The sequence below is a fragment of the Gracilinanus agilis genome, chromosome 6, assembly GCF_016433145.1.
Source record: "Gracilinanus agilis isolate LMUSP501 chromosome 6, AgileGrace, whole genome shotgun sequence".
NCBI lineage: Eukaryota > Metazoa > Chordata > Mammalia > Didelphimorphia > Didelphidae > Gracilinanus > Gracilinanus agilis.
The window spans coordinates 39,860,820-39,883,642 of NC_058135.1; the positions used below are offsets into that span (position 1 = coordinate 39,860,820).

Below are 22,823 nucleotides of genomic sequence, written 5' to 3' on the forward strand. Positions count from 1 at the left end.
GGGTCAGACCTGTCAGGGCTGATGAGTATAGAGATTACATCTGCCATCAGATAAATAGTAGTATACAATAATATTGCATACAATTAAGACAGCTTTCCCTGGTGATCATTTAAGAAATCTCAGATTCTCTTAATAATGTTCATTTGAATCCAGATAACTGATGATAATTTCTGCTAATGAAGAATATTGAAAACAATTTTTTAAATCTCATGGAAATATCTTTACATTTGGCTTTGAAATTCATGGGTTTTTCCAACATGTTCAATATACTTTTGGAGTTTTTTAAGCACATATGAAAATTATTTCATCTTCCTATAAAATTAAAACAATAACTACTGGGGTTAAATAAACAAGAGTAGGATAAGTGGTAGAAACAAGCCAATCTCTGGCTATCTGCCATGTTTATATATACTTTCATTTGGTTTCTAAAATAATATTGTTTTTAATTATCCAGGTTTTTAGCTGTTGTGCCATCTTTGACAGACAGTTCAGAATCTGTGTCTGGGCAGCGACCAAATACCAGTGTGGAACAAGGGTAAGATCATAGACTGGAAGCTCAAATGTGTTACTTTTGGTGAAAAAAAGTAATAGCCAGTTAAGCCATTCAACATTCTGATTCCCCTTTCACAATTGGTAAACTCAATTTATTTTGTATTTTAATATTTCATACATTTCATACTACATATGAACAAAAACAGTATCTAATTATATTCTTGGAAAATGGTGGATTTACTAATAGTTCAGTTACTGTGTCCCAGGATTTTCATGACAATTAGGCTAGATGGCTTCAGAGATCTCTTCCAATTCTCCATGATTGCGATTGAATTCATATAGTTTGAAATTATATAATCCTTGTGGTTCTAAATAATTTTTTTCTCCCTTTAACTCTTACTTTCTTTATAGCTGCCCCTAAATAGATATTTTCTAAAAGCTAGTTGTTTGTGTCATTAAAAAAAAATAAATTAAGGGGACAGTGGTTTGAAAGCCAGGCCTAGAGACAGGAGGTCCTAGGTTCAAATTTGGCCTCAGACCCTTCCTATCTGTGTGACGTCATCATCTTTTGTGCAAGTCATTGCCTAGCCCATACCATTAATATCAAAACATTTTAGGATGGAAGGTAATAGTTTAAAAAAACCAAACTAGTCACTACTTTTTTCTTTGCTATGATTGCTTAAAAGGAAGAAATACCAAATATGTCATTGGACATTCTTTAATTGTTATAAGAAAAATAGTAAATTAACAATTCCCTTAAAGTTAAGTTTTTTCATTCCTTGCTAGTAATCATATTTTTAGTACTCTACCATGATCCCCTTTGTTGCCTAAATGATCTCTACTTTTGCAACTTATGGAATTTTTAGTACTTTCGGTGAATTTGCACTTTTCCAAGAACTTTTAAATGCTTGTAGGAAGAAGCAGGAGTTCATTTCCTGTTTCAAGATCACCCTCTCATTGTTCTTTGTTGCAAATCTTAACATATTCTTGCAAATTCAGTTTACTTGTTTAAAAAAGTAGTGTCTCTACTATTGAGCTAAATAGTTTTACAAGACCAAGGCTTTGTTGGCTTCTCCTATTTAGAGGCATCTGGCATAGTGCTAAACTTGGAGTGAGTAAAAGCTGAGTTTACATTTGACCACAAGCATTTCCTAGCTCTATGACCCTCGACAAGATGTACAACTTCCCTGAGCTTTTAAATGAAACTGATAATACCTTTCTTGTAGGATTGTTGTGAGAATTAAATGAGATAATATGTGTAAATTGGTGATAAATGTCTTTATATTTTTCCACTGATTAATAATGACTAAATCCAGAATTATGGAATCTCAGAGATAGAATAAATCTCTTTATCCATCTAACCAACAGTCCAAACTAAGAATTCATTTGCGCATATGATTTTAAATGTAAAACTTGAGGTATTTCCAAACTAAAGCAAGGATGGATGTATAGTACTTTGGCAGGTGTTTTAGGAAGCTGTCCTAATCCTGGAGACATGAATTATTAGCCCAGCAAGAACAGAGAGGTGGGAGAGATAATAAAAAAAAGTGATTTTACTTACCTTATTAGGTGTCTGGAATATAGAGCAAGGATGAAACGTATTTGTAGTTCTTGTTCTCATTCTTGTTCATTTGAAGTCTAAGACCTCCCCTGCCTCCCTATCCCCAAAGGAGACCAAAGAGCGATGGTTGGTGGCTGATACAAGCCTGTATATTTTAAAAGAACCATCAAATCAGAAGAAGCACCAGGCACTGTGCTAGGGGGTATGAATGAAGGAATGAAGAAGTATTTATCAAGCTCTTCACATGTGCCAAGTGCTGGAGATACAAATAGAAAAAGCTGGCTGTTCCCTGAATTGAGGTAGCGCACATTCTAATTGGGGCAGAACACACTTAGATGTTTATCTGTAAAGTCAATGGCAGAGTGAACTGAATTAGCCAAGACAGTAGCAGGGGATCTCACTTCACAACACAGAGGCAGAGCTGAGGGGAAGGCCTGCAGTATCTATGGCAGGGGTTGGCAACGTATGGCTCTCAAGCCATATCTGGCTCCACTTCCCTACCGTCCAGTCCGGGCAAAGCCCCAGGATGTGCCCCAGGGGGCTCTTCAACCCCCGCCCCATATTCCAGCGCCTTCTGCCTCCATCCTTTTCCTTCCGCAGGCATTTATGGCTCTCACAGCCAAAAAGGTTGCCAACTGTTGAGCTAGGGGAAATGGGGAAGCCTGGTGCTATCTATCTCATTGTTGACTTCCCTCTCATTCAAACCCTGTGAGCAGTCCAGCAGCCCAGGCAAAGGTGATGGGTCCCTCACACTGACCTCTTCCTACCATCAGTCTTTCCAAATGGGTTCTGGGTAAGGCCAGGGCTGGGGAAGAGGGCCAGAAGGATAGGATGCCCTTGGCAGTAGCTCTTCCCACCACTGTTCCCACCACTCTGTGCTTCCAGGTAGTTCCTGGGGGCCATTGTGATCTTCCAGTTACTGTGTCTCCAGTGCAAAGCCTTCTGTTAGCATGAAACAAAGAAAACTATATTCTTGCTGTCTACATGGCAAAGCTGGGGGGGGGGGGGATTGTGGTGTGGTTGGGGGGTTGTTCCATCTCTCATCACCCCTTAATTCCCTTTGTAATCCTCTCTGCTGCCTAGTTAGAGATTCCCCCTGTTCATTCAGTTCCTTCCACAGGACAGCCTGGGAACTTCCCTCCTGAAACCTACCTGCTTCCTCCATTATAAATAATGGGAATTGGCCGCTGGGCCTCCACATCATAATGGTCATAGTCTGAAATTATGCAAATTACAAAGACCTTTGTCCAAATTCATGCATTAAACAGATGGTGCATTGTGATCCTATTACTAAATGTTGCTACTCAAAATGGAAACATTGTTCTCCAAATCTTATGTTTCTTTGCCACCTAGATCTGGATTGCTTAGCACTTTAGTGGGAGAGAAGTCTGTGACACAGAGATGGGAGGTGAGCTTAATGAAAATTATTTAATCTTTCCTAATGATCTATAATTTAATTGTTTGCAACCAAACAGTGAAGAAAGCACTTAAGCTGTGCTTTATCGTGCTACAATTTAGAAAGTATATTCTTCAAACATTTTTGTTTTGGAATTTATTTTGTTTTATGCCAGATTATTTAGTAATTAAATAACATAATATTAAGACCTGAAACAGGAACCATTTGCACATTTCTGATGTAGCTTTATTTTAAATATAAAATTAACAAATTCCACAAAATATATAACCTGCAATGAGGAGAAAAGTCAAAGTAATTGAAATCTGTTAAAATGAACTATAATGTTAATATTTATTTTTTTCTTAAGAGAGGTGAAATCAGCAATTTCCAGTACTTGATGCACTTAAATACCTTGGCTGGCAGATCTTATAACGATCTTATGCAGTATCCTGTCTTCCCTTGGGTCCTTGCTGACTACGACTCACAGGTAAAGTTCACATTATTCTCTCAGAGTAGAAAAGAATTTTCCAAAGAATTTAGAAGATGCTTCAATTCCTAAATGTTTTATTTACTTCATTTTTTTCTAATTAGTAATTAGTTTTTAAGGTTCTTGCTAAAGGACCTCCTATGTTTTTATATTAATTCTACAACCTTATTATTTTGCTCACATTGTTACTAGTTCTTAGCATTATTTTTTGCTTATTTGTGTATTCTTAGCACTTATCCACAGTACCTGACACATAGGAATAAATGCTTGTGGCTTTGGCCTGACTATTTTGACTTTGGTAGAGAGGCAGTATAAATAGTTGGCCTGACCTGGAAGGCTTGGACCAAGGCCACGTGACCCAAGTCACACTTCAAAGCCTGCAAGTTGTGCTAATCTGCATTCATAGATGAATATCTCCCTGGGATTTCACATGCCTAGGGAATCTCAAGTCTGGCCTCAAAGATCTATTTTTAGCCCCCCCAGCATGCCATCAACATCCAGAGTCATGCAGTATAAGAAGCAGGAAATATTCCCCTCATTTCTGTTTAACATCTTAAGCATCTTCCATCATCTTCTACTGGAAAGTTTCTTTCACTGATCTTAGGACAAAGCAGTGGTGAGGCATCTTTTTCCAGTGGTCTTATGTTTGCCTAACATTTTCCCCTTAGTACCTCTTAGGAGATTTGGGCCTTGTCTGAGTCATGTGAACTGACCACAGTGGCTCTATTTCTCTGCTGGATGTACAGGGTGTGCTATTGTCGATCTACAAAGCAGGAGCCACTACATCATGTTTAAGCAATTATGGCTTAATTAAAACTGTACTAAGACTTCCAAAACAACCAAAACACTGCCAATTCTTCTCTCCTCTCAAGCATCACCTGCCCTGTAACCACCCACTTCCCTATTATTTCCTTCCTCTTAGTTAAGGATAATTGGAGAGATCTGAGGAAGACTAATGCAAAGAGCAAGGAACTTGAGGCGTAGGGACTAATGTCAGCCATCCTGGCCTTGCTACTTATTCTGAAGAGATATAGAGCATTTCTCTTGGACCTCAAGTTTCTTATCTCTAAAGTGGAAGAAAGAAAGGGCAAAGGTTTAAGGTAGTTGGCTTAAGTTCTCTTCCAGTTCTGGAACTATACCCTGTCAATTAAATGCACTCATTTAAACTCTTAGTCAAATGTATGAGGAGATGTCTTAAGATAAAATTACTGTTCAGTGAAAACATTGCTATCAGGTGAGAGGGATTACCTAAAGAGACAAATTTGTTTCATCTTTTTTCTTTTAGTTTCTCTCAAGGGAGGAGTTAATAATAAAGTGAAAATTGGAAAGTAGAACAAAAGGAAGAAGGAAAAGTCTGTGACTAAATATTATGCAAACTTGTACAACCTCTTCTGCCAGTGTTGTTAGAATATACCCATTCACCAGACTCGTTTGTTGTTAGTCTTTATTTCAAAGGAGAACTCTTGGATAAATACTGCTTCCCAGTAAAGTCCTCCTTTTGACAGTGATTCATAAAAGACCAAAAAAGATACCTTCAGGATGGTAACATTTTAAAGAAAGAAAAAAAAAGGATAAAAAAAATGTTGATAAGCATACATATATTGCTGAATTTTGTAGGAAATATACTTTTTACATAATTTATGCACCTAAGTGCTCATCTAGAGAATATTTAAATGGGAGAGGGAAAAGACCTGAGGTTAGGTCAGATGTATTTTTTTCCTTTTTAAGTCAGTCAAAAAAGACTTTGCTGAAACACAAAATTGGAGTTAATGTCTAGAAAGGACACCATTTGGTAGAGAAGAAACAATGAGACTTTCTACAGTTTAAACTTAATTATACAGTCGAGGCAGATTATAAGAGCAAGTTGTAGTAACATATAGGTTACATTCACAAATATGAATTTATGTTTGTACAGCACAATTCCATTCTGTAAAACCATGAAACTAGATAGATCAGGCTTTACTTCTTAAAATCTCACAAATAGGTAAGATGCTATGATATTTGAAGGGGCCACAGGATATCTAGTGGATAGAGAGGCAGTCTCTATCAAAGCTAGGAAGACCTAGGTCCACATCCCCCTTCTGAGACAGACAGGCTGTATGGTCCTGAATCACTTAACTTCTGAGAGCCTGAGGCAACTCTCAAAATATAAATTGCAGAGAAGGTGACAGAAACCTAGCCAAGCCAATGGGAGCACAGACAGATGAAAGATTAACGCAATACAAGAAGCGTTATATTAATAGGAGTTTCTAATCCCGGAATTCCCTGCAAATGAAATAAGTCTAGTGCTAGTCCCTATGATTTAGTGACAAATGCAAATAAAATATACAGTTGAAGAGTTCAGATTTCTACCTTTGTAATCTACATGTGCTAGATTAATTAGTAAATTAGTTCAATGGATCAGGTAAATATTAGGAATTTAAAATAGTTCCCATTAGATTGAAGCAATAAAATAATTCCTACTTATGAGTACTTTTTCTATTGTTGCCTTCCCTGTAAAGGTAGGCAAACATTTAAAATGAAAGCTGCTCTAGTTTTTATCACCTCCAAGTTTTGTCAAATCACCTGCAAGATGAAAACATTGGAATAAGATCTAGTTAAGTCAATGTGGTAGGGAAGAAAAAGGAGCAACTGATCCCACCGTTTTCTATGTAATACTATGGATGGTGTTGAATTGAATTTCTAGCTGGTTTCTTCATATAACCCAAATTCTAGAGTTTAGATGTTTACTCCTCCTACTCCAGCACTTACAGAGCTTGGTACGCATAGTAGTAATTTAACAAATTTGAGTTAAACCACTCATATATTCCAGCCTTGATTTGCATGTTTTTCTCAAGGGAATGTGCAATCAGTTCATCTACTACATAGTGTTTACCATGAGAATAGAAATGACACACACTTAGCTGACTCAGAACCAGTATTTTATAGTCCATTTCTCCAGGATTCCAGAAACTTCTTAAAATTTCTTTCTCCTTGGAGCACAGCTACACAACCCCATATATGCTAAAGCCCCAGTCTGTTTATATGTATGTTGGTCAAAACAAAGCGCTTTCAAACATTTGGATTTGGATTTTACTTTGTATTTTAGGAGGTTGATCTTGCTAATCCCAAGACATTCAGAAACTTAGCCAAGCCAATGGGAGCACAGACAGATGAAAGATTAACGCAATACAAGAAGCGTTATAGAGATTGGGAAGATCCTAATGGTAAGTGACTGAAGAAATAGGATAATTTCTGAACTGAATCAATCAGTAATTTTTTAAAGTCTGCCAGCCAGACTTTGGATATTTTCTTAAATGCTCCCATTAGATTTTCCTCATTTTTATACTTTGGTATATACTTTTTTATACTTTTATACTTTTGGTTTTGGTCCACTATCATACTAATCCTCTTTAAGACTCCACCTAAATTGTACTAAATTGTATTTCCATTCCTAGGATATCTCCATCTTCCAACCTCCATGTCTTTGCTCATTACACCTAGAATGCCATTCTTTACCCCTCTTCCTCAACTCCACTTATCCTTCAGTGTCCAGCTCAGATGCCACCTCCTCCAGAAGCTGTGGCCTTTTTATCCTTTTTGTTCTCATCCCCATTCTCTTCTGCAATGTAACCAGTATATATAGCATTGCATGCTTGTGTGTCTGTTTCAAGTACCTCCAACTAGCTTGTAAAGACCATGAGGAAAGGTACCAATAATTTGTGCATAGTGAGTACTTAATAAGTGGTTGTTGAATGAATGAATCAGTCGCTAGGTAGATAGAGAAATTACATTTGTATACTAGACAACACATTCAGTAAAAAGCTAGGACATGGAGTCAAGACCTAATTTCAAATCCTGCCTTAGACACTTAGTAGGTATGAGACCCTAAACAAGTCATTTAACCTCTCTCTGCCTCAGTTTCTGTATCTATAAAAATGAGGAGAGTAATAGCATCTGGGGACCTAGGTGGCACAGTGAATAGAATGCCAAGCCTAGAGTCAGGAAAACTCATATTTTTTAATTCAAATATTTTAATTCAAATATGACCTCACACACTTACTATCTGTGTGACCGTGGGCAAGTCACTTAACCACCTTTGCCTCAGTTTTCTCATGTATAAAAATGAGCTGGAGAGGAAATGGCAAACCAGGCCAGTATTTTTGCCAAGAAAACTCCATATGCCATGACAATTGAGAGAGAGTGTGTGTGTTCAATATTCTCCTTCGGCAGAAGGACAGTGTAGTTATTAAACCTCAAAATGTACCTGACTGTGAAGAAATCAAACATGCTGAATTATTGCCACAGTTTTAAATGAGGGTTTGAAATGCCATTATAAAGTCTAGGAGTGCTAACATTCAATAGAGTGATAACCTCAATATGCAGTAACTATCTTCAGTGTCAATTCTCTTGTAATTGGCCTTTTCAAACTTATTATATACTTTTATTGCCAACATTATGTCTTTATTTAATTATGGTTTTAATTTTCTTTACCAGGAGAAACCCCAGCCTATCATTATGGCACCCACTACTCCTCTGCAATGATTGTAGCCTCATATCTTGTTAGGATGGAGCCTTTTACCCAGATCTTCTTGCGACTTCAGGTAAATTCAGGTTCAGTTGACCTCCTACTGTGTAGCAAGAGAAACAAAGTGAAAGTATCAAAACTGAATAAATAAAATACAGCTAGGCCCTACTGAATTGAGACTGATTAGAAATCCAGGCTGCATTGGATATAAAATGTTACCATAATGCCAAAGCTAAAATTTCCCAGTATATACAAGCTTACATGATTTCTGATTAAATCAGAATATAGACCTCGCCTAGGTAAGAGGTTTATAAAATGCTTTGGATTAACAACTTCACGTTGCAGTTCCATATATTGATGGTTCCATTTATTCTTGGTCACTGGTGTTTTTTCTCCTTTCTTCCCTCTTTAATTCTAAAACTGTGCTCTTAAAATGAAACAATGAGTATGATTCTGAAGCTTTTAATAGAGAAAATACTTTTCCCTTTCTTAATACCTGTTTATATAACAATAATGAGAGCCTCTGCCAAAACTGTAATAATAAAGTGAGCCAAGTAACCAATGTTATGATAGAAGGGGAGAGAGAGAGTCTATGAGGTAAGACTCTCTTCTGGCTCTCCCCTCCCACCGAATATACACTGAGAGACTTTGAGGGGGTGTCACCCCAAAACTGGGTGACCTGGATGGTCATGCCACCCCACAGGAGTTGGGAACGAGGCTTCCCTATAAGATGAGGTATGTGGTACCCCACTCTGATTCTGAATAAGAACAGACTTCATGCAAGCCTCCCCCAAGGTCAATCAACTTCACAGCAGGTGGTCTGGCTTCAAGATGGAGGCAGGCAGAACAAACTGTGGTTCCTTCCTCCCTTGTTGTCTCTCAGGCACTCTGAAACACTATCTGACTAATGAATAGCTTTTATTAATAATCATAGTTCAGGGACTGGGGAAAGGGTAGAGGGATTTTGGGTGCCCTCTTTATTCCTATGGAGTCTGTCACTTGAGTGGGAACCTTTGGGGTTCCCACTCCTAAGTGTCTTCCTGCCCTTCTTCTGTTTCTGTTTCTATCCTTTTCTATAATTTTGAGTTAGACCAGAAAGGGTCTCTCGGCAAGATTGGGTAATGGGAGAAGGAGCCTAAGAGATCACTCCCAAAATGGAGTCCCAAAACTTTGCTGACTCGTTTGTTGAAGTCTTGATAGGTGAGGAGCAATAGGATGCCTTTGACCAGGGAATTGGGGTATCATCGTCCAAAGAACGATCCTCAGGAAGCCCTCAGGACTGGATTCGAGCTAAGATGTCCACCTACTCTTCTCTCAGTCCTCCACTGGAAGTCCTTTCCCCTTTTCTCTCCTCTAGAGAATTACCCAGAATTCTCTCTGGTCTCAACTGTCAGCCACTCCTTCTCTGGCTCCTTTTGTCCCCTCCCCTCGCACAAATTCCATCCTTACATTTATTACAAAATAAAATTGAGTAAGCAGAGGAGCATCCCAAGGAGAATCAAATCATTTTTCTCATTCAACAAATGCATGTTTCTTGTTGTATATGTTTGGCTTTAAAAGTTAGGAGATTGCTTGGAGAGCTCTGCTTTGAGGCTGTTTTCATTTTATTCCAAAGGGTGGCCACTTTGACCTGGCTGACCGAATGTTTCACAGTGTGCGAGAAGCCTGGTACTCTGCTTCAAAACACAATATGGCAGATGTGAAAGAACTCATTCCAGAATTCTTTTACCTCCCAGAATTCCTGCTGAACTCGAACAACTTTGATCTAGGTATGGAAAAGTTCCTGGTAATATCCAAAGGGAAAAGGGTTACAAAGAAAGAAAAGTACTTAACAAAAAAGATTTTCAAGTCAATGACTATGGCAGAGAATAGATTATGGAGAATAAGGGAAACAAAAGCACCATCAGTGGGTATTTTCTGAAATCAAAATGATATTCATTTTGTCATATATTATGACAAAGAGGACATACCCCAAATTCATCCAGAGCAAAGATTATGAAACCAGGTCTTTGGTAATGAATGTAGAGATATATACCATATAGTTTTTTAATAAATAAATAAATCATACTTGAAAATTAGGCTGAAATTAATGTCATAAAATTCAAGTTAAACTTTAACAAGTCCTTGTCTTAATTTTTTCAAGCTTACTGTTGCTTGAGGATTCTACTAGCTTATTAACAAATATTTTGTTAATATGTCTTATCTACTTACTCGATTAGATTGTAAATTTCTTGAAATGTAAAAATTTATTGTTGTTCTCCACAGAATAACTGTCTAGCACAATGCCTGTCTTGCACTGAATCTAAGAATTTAGATCCCAAAGGATTTTCAATTTTGGATTTCAAAATAACTTTTGGTTGATCTTTTTTGTTTTATCTTGTTGCAAAAGTGCAGCAGTTTCCTAGCAAAACCAGAATCAAATCAGCGTATTAAAAATTAAGAACTTTACTGGTGTTCTAGATTAGCTAATAGTGAAAGAAAAAAGATTTGTGTGTTTTTACAAGTTCTTCTCTGGAACATGTAAACTCTGAGAATTCTCATACTAATTTCCACTCCCAAAGATGAGTCTTGGGTCCCAGGACAAGATTGTGTCTCCCCCTCAGGGTTCTAAGTTTACCTCAGAAGGGTTAGCAGCAACTCTCTAATTCCATGGGCTTGAGTACCACCTGGTGTGCTTCCCCTCAAAATTATCAGGTGAGAATCATTTTAGTAGGCTAGCCTTAAGTTGCTTTTAGAAAATGATACAATGACATTTGATAGAAAATAATATAGTAAATCTGACACCTTCTTCCATAAATACATGCAGAATTGAGGGGGATATGGGCTCATGTTCAGAGTACACATGTAGCAAATGAGATGGCTCAAAGCTAAAAACCCTCCTCTCTCCAAAATAAGTTCTACTATTTTATATTTCAAATGTTACCTAGCCTACCTTGACTCTTAATTAAATGTAAAGTCATTGCTGGGTTGGTGATTTTTTTGTTTTGTTTGTATGTTTGTTTTTTTACTTTACTTTTACTTATTTTTTTAAAAATCATATTCAATTGTTCAGGCTGCAAACAGAATGGCACCAAGCTTGGAAATGTAATACTTCCACCATGGGCCAAAGGAGATCCTCGAGAATTCATCAGAGTCCATCGAGAGGTAAGCAAGCCACAAGAATTAAATTGAATTCCATGTGAGTATAGATTATGATGCTAGGAGATGGGAATAAGATCATCATATATCAACATAAGTCACTAATCTAGTTTTCATGATTACAGTTCTTTTACTTTTTACCATTATTGGTGACTTATTTTCTAAGTGGACAGTTTAGACCAGTGGTTCCCAGACTTTTTTGGCCTACCTCGCCCTTTCCAGAAAAAAATATTACTTGGCCCCCTGGAAATTAATTTTTTTTCAAAATTCTAATAGCAATTAATAGGAAAGATAAATGCACCTGTGGCCATCACCACTTCCCCTGGATTGCTGCAGCACCCACCAGGGGGCAGTAGCACCCACTTTGGGAATCACTGGTTTAGACCAATCAGTAATTCAACCTGCTCTGGTTCTAATGTCTTTGTTTTGTAATTACAGGCTTTGGAATGTGATTATGTGAGCGCCCACCTGCATGAATGGATTGACCTAATCTTTGGCTATAAACAGCAAGGCCCTGCTGCAGTAGATGCTGTAAATGTCTTCCATCATCTCTTTTATGAGGGGCAAGTGGATATCTACAATATTAATGACCCATTAAAAGAAACAGCTACCATAGGATTCATTAATAACTTTGGACAGATACCAAAACAGGTACAATTGTCTTCTTAGAGGTTTGTTGTTGTAATTTTCATGCTGTTTTTTTTTTATTAAAAGGTCTTATAGAGTTTTCCACATTTTAAATATTCCATAATTTTATCCTTCAGATAAAAATCTTCCCAAAAGTTTTAGGTTAGGCTATTAAGAGATAATTATAAATAGCATTACCCTGTAACTTACATCTTTATTACAATACACCCTAGGAGACAAGTTCAGTGCTTAGTGAAACGAATCATCTGAAGACCTGTATGTGTGCTTTCCAAATGAAATGTGCTAGTCCCAAGGTCATAAGCCACTGACCTTGTTTCTCTTTGATAAGCTTTAATAAGTTTTTCTGGAAAGCTTTGACTTTGCAAACATTACTTTGGGCACTGCATCACTTTAGGTTTGCACACATGTGTGTGTGTGACTTGTTATAATTTCCTTTTTATATTTGGAGAATGAATCAACTGGACAATTTTTGGTACTATGGACAGTTATTTTGCATCTTATTTGTACTGCCCTTTGGACTAACTAATACTTTGTAACTTTTTTCTTAATGTAAGCCCCATCTCTGAACTGCTACATTTACTTATTTTTCCATGAGCCTAAACAATTTTCTTTTTAAATCTTAAAAGACTTTCGTTTTTACATCATCATCATCATTTCTAAATGTATTCCCTCCTATTCTTAACCCCTCCCACTTTCAAACAAAAGAAGGAAGCCATCATACTTCTTAACTTCATTCATCCAGGTATTCCCATGTTTCTCTGAATACCTCATATTTGGCTTTTCTTAGGGCATATATCCCATTTCACTGATATATGTGGATATATAGGTGTCCCTTCCACATCACAACTTTCCCCATCATGGTTTCTATATGTTGAAAATTGGCATAAGAAATTAAATGGGAATTTGGGGAGAGTTTTGCAAAAGTGGCAGACAACATGCAAAGGCCAGTAGATGACACAGAAAAAGTTTAGGAACTCAGATATACATATATATATATATATATATATATATATCATTGTATAATATCAAAACCTTTTATCTTCTAATACCATAAATATGAATCACTAGAGAATTGTAAAGGTTTTAATGTCTGTTGTAGTATGCTTAGTATTATTTTCCTCAAATTCATTTCATTTTTTAATTTTTTTAATTTCTTTTTCATACAGTATTTTTATTTAACATTGACCTACATATAGTCAATCACCAAATTGTTACTTAACCCAAATTTTATAATAAGGTACTGTATTCAGACTTTTTTTCTCATATGAAGGGAAGGCCAAAAATTGGGGGGGGGGGGATTTTTCAAATCACACCCTTAACCCCCATAAGATAAAAAGAGTATTGGTATTTGTTCTGCCATTTCCCATTTAATGAGCATTGACTTTGTTTCCAGTTCTTTGCTACCACAAAAGTATTGCTGTTAATATTTTGATATATATATGAATGGGATCTTTCAGTCCCATGTGCCATTTCCAATATATATTAATGATAAAATGTTTGAAAAAATAACAGTAATACCATTATGAGATTTGTTTCCCAGCTTTCACCTGAGTCTGAATTTTTTTCCCCAGGGAGTTAAAAAGTTGAAACAAGTGGTGATGAACCATCTTTTTTTTTTTTTTTAAATGATTCTTATCCCTAACAAGCCCACTTAATTTGTGCCCAGAGAGAGGAAGCATAATGGAGAAATAATAATAGTACCTCACATTATATAGTTCTTTAAGGTTGGGAAAGTCATTTTCTTTATGATTACTCTGTGCTAAAGGCAGTGTAAGTATTATTATTTCCATTTTACACACACCTGTACAAACGTCCTTCTCCAAAGTTTCATCTTGGTACAGGGATGACTTTGGGTTAACAAAAGTTATACCAGTTCTGGTGGGTTTTACCAAAGTGGAATGATTTTGTGCTATCTCCTTATAATGGAATATGTCTTCTGTCTGAAGACTAATATAGGTAACTTCATAAAGGACCTTCATTAGACATACTGCTGTTAGATTAACAATTCTTTGGCAGAAGATATATTAAAATACTTAAATGAGGAGCAGCCAAGTGGATCATTGAATTGAGAGCCAGGTCCAGAGATGAGAGGTCCTAGGTTCAAATTTGACCTCAGACACTTCTTAGTCATGTGCAAGTCACTTAACCCTCATTGCCTGCCCTTACCACTTTTCTGCCTTGGAATCAATACACAGTATTGATTCTTATGGAAGGTAAGGTTTTTTGTTTTTTTTTTTAAATGCTTAAATGGATCTGTAATTTCATTCATGTGACCAGCCATTTCAACACTCTAGATTGTAACCTGTCCATTCCTGCCCATCCCGTGTACCTCTTGTCCAAGTTCTCCCATAAATTTGCCATGGGGTGTCTATCCAGTATGATGGCAGCCTTCCTTGCTATTCCTGACATTGCAAAAATACCAGCAGAGTATGTGGGCTATCTATCTTTTATCCTTCACTTTTAACATATAACCAACTCTTTTTCTTTTTAGCTCATGCTTTTCTTTGTTGACATCCTTTACCCTCTTTCTCCTTCATAATTCTCTGTTTGTAATGTATCATAGCCTTATTACAGTTACTATGTACCTCTCTGTTTCCCTCCGGGAGATTCAAGAACTACAGCTCTTTGGGGGTCAATTTTCCATCTCTTAGACCCTTACAACAAAACCAGATTATTGGTATAAAAAAAATAGGTCTTTCTTTCAGAGAAAAATTTGGAGTTACTAAAAGCACATTTACCAAAGGCAATCTCTTTTTCTCCTCCTATTGAGCAATTCTAGACCCAAATCATTGTGCATCCACTGTGGCTATGTCACATACATGCATATATGTACATATGTATGTGTATATTTATATGTATACATATATTTGTGTATCTAATTGTCACTATTTCCTTAGAGAAGGCAGAGCTATATTTTGAAAAGAACACTGGAGTTGGAATCAGAGTACAAGAGTTTGAATCTTTGCTCTGCCAGAAAGGAGATCACTTAGCTTTTCTGAGCCTCAGTTTTCTAATCTATAAATGAAGGAGAATAGAATAGAATAGAATAGAATGGAATGGAATGGAATGGAATGGAAACATTACTATATGCCAAGTACCCATGCTAAATGTTGGTGATACAAATAGGAAAATGAAACAAACTATATACTCAAAAGAGCTTCTAATTAGAGGAGGAAACACATATAGTAGAATTCAGCTCTAGGGCTGATGGAAAGGCCAATGGTCCTTATGAGTAGAGCAACAAAACAGGTGGCAGTGTCCAGAGGGCATATAGTAGCCAAGCCATTGATAAGGCCCAGAGGTGCACCATCTTACCAGGAGCATCATAGAATCCCTGCTTTTCCAGATTACATGAGTAGCCCTGCTACAAACAGGAGACTGTTGGGAATAGAATTATTGGTTCCAACTATCAGAGAAGATTAGGGTTCTGGGTTACCTCCAAATGTTACTCAGTTTCCTTATCTATTAAATGAAGATTGGTTTCTTCCTGTGTGTGGAGTTCTGTGCCTTCTGGTTAGTATATGTAAAAACAAAATAGGTAAAATGCCAGGCACTGGCCCTTGGTGTAATGAACAACATTTGGTTAGAAGAGGACCAGGGGCCCTTGCTTCACATCCAACTCCAAACACTTAGAAATGGTATGATCTGTTACTTACAAGTGGACATGAGTCTGTTTCTTCACCTCATTGAAATGGGGACCATAACAAGCGCTGCAGCCTTCACAGGCTTGTGGGGAAAGCACCAGCCACCTTAAGGTAGTGTGTAAGTGGTGAATTTGTATTCCTAACTTACAGTAATTCTGTATCTGCTGGATCACATAATCAGCTCTTAATCAGAGGATCAGTGACTTTAGAGTTGGAAGGGACTTTAGACACCCACTAGTTCAATTCCTTCATTTAATTTATGAGAAAACTGAAGCCTAGCAAGGTTAAGTGATGCCCCGGGGTCATTTGGTAGTAGATCTGGAATTGGAACTCCAGTCCTCTCATAACAAATACTTCTTTCTTTCTTCTTAACCATAATAATTTCTAATGATAGTAGTTTGAAACATATGAATCTTTTATGTCTATTTTTGAGTCATAACTTTGATTAATACTTATCAGAATAACAGAACCCTGGACTCATGTCTTGGAATGTGACATGGGCATAAATATTTCTCCATGTGTGGAGGTCTAAAATATGTTGGTTGTTACTCATTAATCCACATTTGTCAGTACTTTGTCACAGAAAAATAAAATATCGGTTTGAAAAAAGTATAATGATAAGATGCATTTATTTTGTTCCTCTTTTTCCAAAAAAGTTTCAGATCTTCCCAGACATCAGTTATCACACTAAAAGGATTAATTTCCCTTATCACATTGGTATCTTCAGCACTTAAGACCTCCAAATCTTTTCTGTCATTGTTACATTTTATATAATGTAGTACTTCTGAATAAATGCCTTTAAATTCTTGTATGGTCTAGTGAAGAGAAGAAAGAAAACTATCATAATATTCCTTTTCAAAGTGAGACTTTGATGGACAAATTTTCAGTAGAGTTGCCAGATCTCCACTGAATATAGGTTACTGCAAATCTGCCAATTTGGATCGATTCACCAGTAACTTTATTTTTCAATATTTGTGTTTTCTCTCACACTATAAACCTCCATTCTGTTGCCAGCTGTTTAAAAAGCCTCATCCACCAAAACGAGTGAGGAGTCGACTCAATGGTGACAATTCTGGACTCTCTGTACCACCTGGGCCTACAAGTGACAAGATCTTTTTTCATCATTTAGATAACCTCCGGCCTTCTCTTGCCCCTGTAAAAGGTAAATGATGAGAATATGAGAACCAACAGAGCAGAGGCATAGTTAAGATGATGGTCCACATGGGAAAGTTTATCTTTAGCAATAGTTTCAGTTTACTAACTGAATATTCCTCACTTCCCAGTGCCCTTCCTGGTGATGGAAGCTTTTCTTCTTTCTCTATAAGAACATGTTCTGCTTATTTGGGGGACTAAAATAAGAAACCACTTTCACTTTTTTTTTCCATTTAAAGCTCCATTGAGGAAAACCACAAAGTGATGAATTCTTACAATATTGAGTTGATATCCTTTGAACCGAAGAGGGAAACAGACACTGTGAACTACAGACTATTATGAAGTTCATGGAGTTTTAAGTGTGTTCTTATTAACTCAGTACTTCATCTCTTAACATGAAGGGTTGAATGGGCAGTGGTCTCCATGATCAGTGAAGGTGATTTATACAATCCCTGCCTTTTGTTTCACGTTAACAAAGACTTAACCCCATCTGATTATGGGATAACTTAGCCAATAACATTTTTAAAGCTGAATTACTTTTCCCCTAAGAAATTGCATTTTATAAAAATCTCAAGTTATGGTTAAATACTTAAATAAAAATATAAATCTCATATTAATATTAAATGAGTGATTTGTCTCATGAAGTTATGTACCTTATCTTTCAGATTTACAAAGACATTTCTAGGTTCTCATTGCTTCCAGTATGGTCTGATCTTGGCATTCCTGAATCCATGCCAAATAACGGTACTATTAAACAGGAATAGATCTGGCCCTTCCTAGTACCTAAGCTATGCAATTGGCCCTCTCCGCTTTCTACCACAGTCAAGTTTACTGTCTCTAATTCAGCCTGCAAAGAAGGAATTATCCAAAGAGGTGCTAAACTAGAGAGGGAGGGTAACCCTAAAGGAAGAAGGCTTGAGAGCAGCTAACAAGATGTAGATCCTAAACCCCAGGGCCTCGGGCCATCAAAACATTAGTTAAAATAGAGTCTAGGGAAATTCAAAATTCCTACCTCCTAAGGGAGCATTGTATTTTAATATTGGCATTTCCTATATGTGTTTGCTGTTTATGGACATATTGAGGTATGTGTACTTCCTAACTGGCATGGCTTAGTGGAGTTTGTATATGATTTTTCCCTGTTCTGTTCTAATGTTATTATGTGTTTTGCCCCAGAACTGAAAGAGCCAGTGGGACAAATAGTGTGCACAGATAAAGGCATTCTGGCTGTGGAGCAGAATAAGGTTCTCATTCCACCTACCTGGAACAAAACTTTTGCTTGGGGCTATGCAGATCTCAGCTGTCGCCTAGGAACCTATGAGTCGGATAAGGTTTGTTATCTACCTTCAGAATTTTCACTGAAGAGAAAAAGATTGGGGAAGAGAAAATACTGAAAACAATGCTCATATTTTCCTCGTAGTATTATAGTTCATTTCTCTACTATGTGAAATTAACTTCTTAGTGAAGGGTGAGGCCTATTATTCATTATTGGCGTATGCATGAAGCAGAGATGAAGTTTTAAGCTGCAGCTACTAAGAAATAGAAGACTGTCTCTATTCCACCCAACACTGTGTTCCATTGCGATTCCTCTAAAAAAAAAGTTTAATTGTACTCAAGATTTTATTTTACTAACTTTGGGAAATGTGATCGTTGGCTTAGTAGCTACTGGAGCCACCACAGAAGTAAGCAGGCTTGTTGTCCAGGTCTTTGGAATGGCACTAGGTTTCAGATATTGATACTGAGTTATTGTTTCTCTGAAAGGTATTTTCACAATAACTATTTACATTGGCTAGATTTACATTGTTCTTTGACACTGGTAATTAAGATAAAAAGCAGGACTAGATTGGTAATAAATAGGAATGGGACAGGAATGCAGTTGCACAAAATGAAATAAGTTCTTTTCCAACACTAATATTTTTTTTATTCTGCAATGCAGGATATCTTTTATGCGGAAAGGTCTCATCAATTATTTCCTCATTTTCATATGAGAAAACCAAAACCTAGAAACATCTCTACTAACAACTTAGAAGGCCACAATTTAGCATTATCTATGTTGTATTGCATTTTTTAAAATTTCTTTTGTTAAACATCTCCCAATTACATTTTATTGTGACACTGACTGAACTTATTTGGCACCTTTGAGTCAATATTTACTTGAAAAAAATGCATTTTAAGTTTTCTCTTTTTGGTCACACAGCTACATGTTTTTTCACCAAAATAAAATTTATGTACCTACTTCTTTACCTACTCTCTTAGATATTTGTTGAAGCATAAACAGTTCTGATTCATCTATAGTTTGATTCATAGATATGGACAGTACTCTTAAGTTTTCTAGATAAAGATTATTCATATTTCTTGGTAGGGAATATGTCTTGGGGGACAATTCCCTTGGAATTGAAAGGGGGTACCTCACTGCCTGCTTTGTTCATAAGAACTTGTGAATATTAAAAGAATAACAAGACCACTGGTATCTGCATTTCACCTGTGTTTTCTTTTGTAGGCAGTAACTGTTTATGAATGTCTGTCAGAATGGGGACAGATTCTCTGTGCAATCTGCCCAAGCCCCAAGCTGGTCATCACTGGTGGGACAAGCACCGTTGTATGTGTGTGGGAGATGGGCACCTCCAAAGAGAAAGCAAAAACCCTGACGCTTAAACAGGTAACAGATGCTAGAGCCAACAGAAATCATTACCTACTCATGTTCTAGTTCATATTAGCTCTTTTAAAAAATTTTACCTGCCAGCTAGATACGTGTTTCATTTATTTAATATAATTGTCTTCAAGAGAAAGCTATTTATTTGCTGGAATTTTGCTGATTAAATCACATTTCCCATCAATTTACATTATTTTTTTTTTAATCAGAATTGATACTAAGTATCAGTTCCAAGGTGGAAAAGCAGTAAGGACTAGGTTATTGAGGTTAAATGACTTGCCCCGGGGTCTCACAGCCAGAAAGTGTCTGAGGCCAGATTTTAACCCAGGACCTCTCATCTCCAAGCCTGACTATCTATCCACAAAGCCACCTAGTTTCCCTGGTTTACATTATATTAATTTTTATATTATTTATGCAAAGCATTGTTCTGGGCACTGAGGCAGATAAAAAGATCTGTGATTTGTAAGTCACAATTTTCTCTGCCCTCCAGGAGTTTGCAATTTAGGGAGAAAGAGAAAACCTGTACTTGTAGCTATAATACAAAAATCAGATCTCTAACAGTTGCAAAAATTGTTCTCAGTCTGCCCTTCTAGCCCTTCATCCTCTCCTCTCTACATATCATGAGCTATTTGGCAAACTCCTAAGTGTACTAGAGGAAGCCACTATTTAAAAAACCCCTTAAAGAATCAATTAAGTAAGTGCTTAATGATTGCCTAATGTGTGCTCAGCTCTGCTCTGAGGTATCTTGTAATGACAGAATGCTTTTGTAATGACACTTATTAACTTGGACTGGTGGCACGGTAAGTAGGTGCAGAGTAATTTCTTAAATAGGGACACACCCATCAGGCTGGCCTGGTGCACCTTTGAGCAGACATCTCATCAATTGTTCACATTCGTTCATGGTTACAACGTGCATCGTCCTTGTCAACTCTCAGAAGAGCCTTGTGGAATTGATAGTGTAAATAATATTATCATTTTATGTATGAGGAAACTGCACCTATTTTCTGTAACTTCCATTTGAACCATGGAAGCTTTTAGTGCACCTATATTGGGGGGGGGCGGGGGGGTTGCTAGGAGCTTAGTTTCCACCTTGAGGGAAAGCCCAAAGACTGCAATTGAGTCGCTGAGCCCCTGAGTTTTACCAACCAGGGTCTGGGATTACTCAGCTCTTACCAAGCAGAGCATATGGGTTTCCTGGGGCTTTACTGCAGATTCACCTGCACCATTTTCAGATGTCACTAAATGGTAATAATAACAAGGTACATGTATAGGTAGCACTTCACATTTTATAGAGTTTAAAACAGAGTATTCAGTTCATTGAGTAGATTTCTGAAGTATTTAATAGTGCCTGCCAAGTCAGAAATAAACAGCAAGGGGGAAGCTAGATGGCTCAGTGAACTGAGAACCAGGCTTAGAAGACAAGAGATCCTAGATTCAAATCTGGCCTTAGTATAATCTTGGACAAGTCACTTAACCCTATCTGCCTAGCCCATACCACTCTTTTGCCTTGGAACCCATACTTATTATTGATTCTAAGACAGCAGGTAAGGTTTTTTAAAAAGAAAAAAGAAGAGTTTGCCAAACATCAAATAAGGATCACTATATAACTAGCATTTTAAAACAAATGAATTTTTTGACCAATCAAATTCCAGGGTGTTTATCAGAATTAATAAATACATAAAAACTTTTCTAATGTCATTTAGGATTTTTTTAATGTTCCTTTTCTCAGAATCTGAAAATTATATATATTTTCTTCCAGAATACAAAAGCTCTTCTTATTTTGAGTGGAAAGGGGCACTCAATTCTAGAACTTTTTCAGCACAAATTCCCACAGTCTCAAGTAACTCTTTGTTTATAGAAGGGTTCTCAAGAGCACTACTGACCCTCCAGTGAGAGAGAGAATGTCTTCCTTGCCAGGCTGGCAAGTTCAGTATAAAAATGTCCATGGCATAAAGGAACAATAAGAATTTAAAACTTTAATTCTTCACATGACAGTACACAGATCCCTCAGGGAGACCTGGATGTGAAGCCAAGTGCTCCAATCTCATACAGGCCCTGCTCTCAGGGACCTTTCAGGCCAGTAAAGGGAAATCCACAAACAACTCTGATTGAAGGCAGAATGAGATTACTACAAAGGAAGAGGGGTCTGAGCAGAATTTGAAGAAGGCTTCTTCTGAGAGTTAGGGAAGGCTTTCTGCAGGAGATAGCCCACAAAGAAAGAAAACAGGGGTTCAAGCAGATGAAGATGTGTATGGTGGCTGTGGCGAGGGGGGAATCATGAGCAACAATATGGCAGAAGGTTGAAGAATCTGGTGGAGGTCAGCTAGGAGAGAATCTTAAATGCTAGGCAGGAGATTACATTTTATTTAATAAATAATAGATTACTGGTAGTCACTGAAGATTTTTTAGTAGTGACCCTAATTACTTTAGTTGAAGAAGATGCCACCGTATTAGAAACACTTTTCCCCTGATGTGTAGATGGTAGGTTTAAAAAAAACTCTACTGAGTTTTTAGATAAGGAATTCTGAAGTGACTTCAAGACTCCTATCATTTTTCTCTTTTCCATGTGTCTCTCTTATAGGCATTGCTTGGCCACACAGATACCGTCACCTGTTCTACAGCCTCATTAGCCTATCATATAATTGTCAGTGGGTCACGTGATCGAACCTGCATCATCTGGGATTTGAACAAACTGTCATTTTTAACTCAACTGAGGGGTCACCGAGCTCCTGTTTCAGCTCTTTGTATCAATGAATTAACAGTAAGTAGCAGATTGCCTCCTTGTTATATATGTTTGGAAAGATAAACAATTGTAGTGAAACTATTTGCTTTGTCTTAGTTACAGCAAGACTTCTCTACTTTTTACCACAGGTCATTTAAAAAAATAAACTTTCCTCAATTTATGTGATACTTATAAAAGAGTGTGGATATTAAAGTGTATCCTGTACTATTCCAGCAGTCCATTTAGTGTTGCATGTATTTTTTCATTTTAGTTTAAATAAAACTTTATAGAATTATACTTATTTAATATCTAAAGAGTTTGATATTTTATTAAGACATTTTCATATTTTTTGAGATTTTGAAATTTGGAGGTTAAAAAGGGGCCTACATTATTTGCCTCTTAAAGTGAAAAATAAAACACCTGGTA

The 22,823-nt window shown here is 36.9% G+C and overlaps 1 protein-coding gene across 1 annotated transcript in view; it reads left to right on the top strand.

Annotated features, from left to right (window-relative positions):
* WDFY3 (WD repeat and FYVE domain containing 3) overlaps window positions 1-22,823 on the top strand; it is a 325,051-nt gene that overhangs the window by 286,320 nt on the left and 15,908 nt on the right. Inside the window, exons 48-59 of the mRNA XM_044681612.1 lie at window positions 455-535; window positions 3,407-3,461; window positions 3,817-3,936; window positions 7,025-7,142; window positions 8,413-8,519; window positions 10,059-10,212; window positions 11,496-11,587; window positions 12,020-12,232; window positions 16,888-17,035; window positions 18,199-18,353; window positions 19,523-19,681; window positions 22,257-22,436. Coding sequence (XP_044537547.1) covers window positions 455-535; window positions 3,407-3,461; window positions 3,817-3,936; window positions 7,025-7,142; window positions 8,413-8,519; window positions 10,059-10,212; window positions 11,496-11,587; window positions 12,020-12,232; window positions 16,888-17,035; window positions 18,199-18,353; window positions 19,523-19,681; window positions 22,257-22,436 — 1,582 coding nt within the window. The remainder of the gene's footprint in view (window positions 1-454; window positions 536-3,406; window positions 3,462-3,816; window positions 3,937-7,024; window positions 7,143-8,412; window positions 8,520-10,058; window positions 10,213-11,495; window positions 11,588-12,019; window positions 12,233-16,887; window positions 17,036-18,198; window positions 18,354-19,522; window positions 19,682-22,256; window positions 22,437-22,823) is intronic.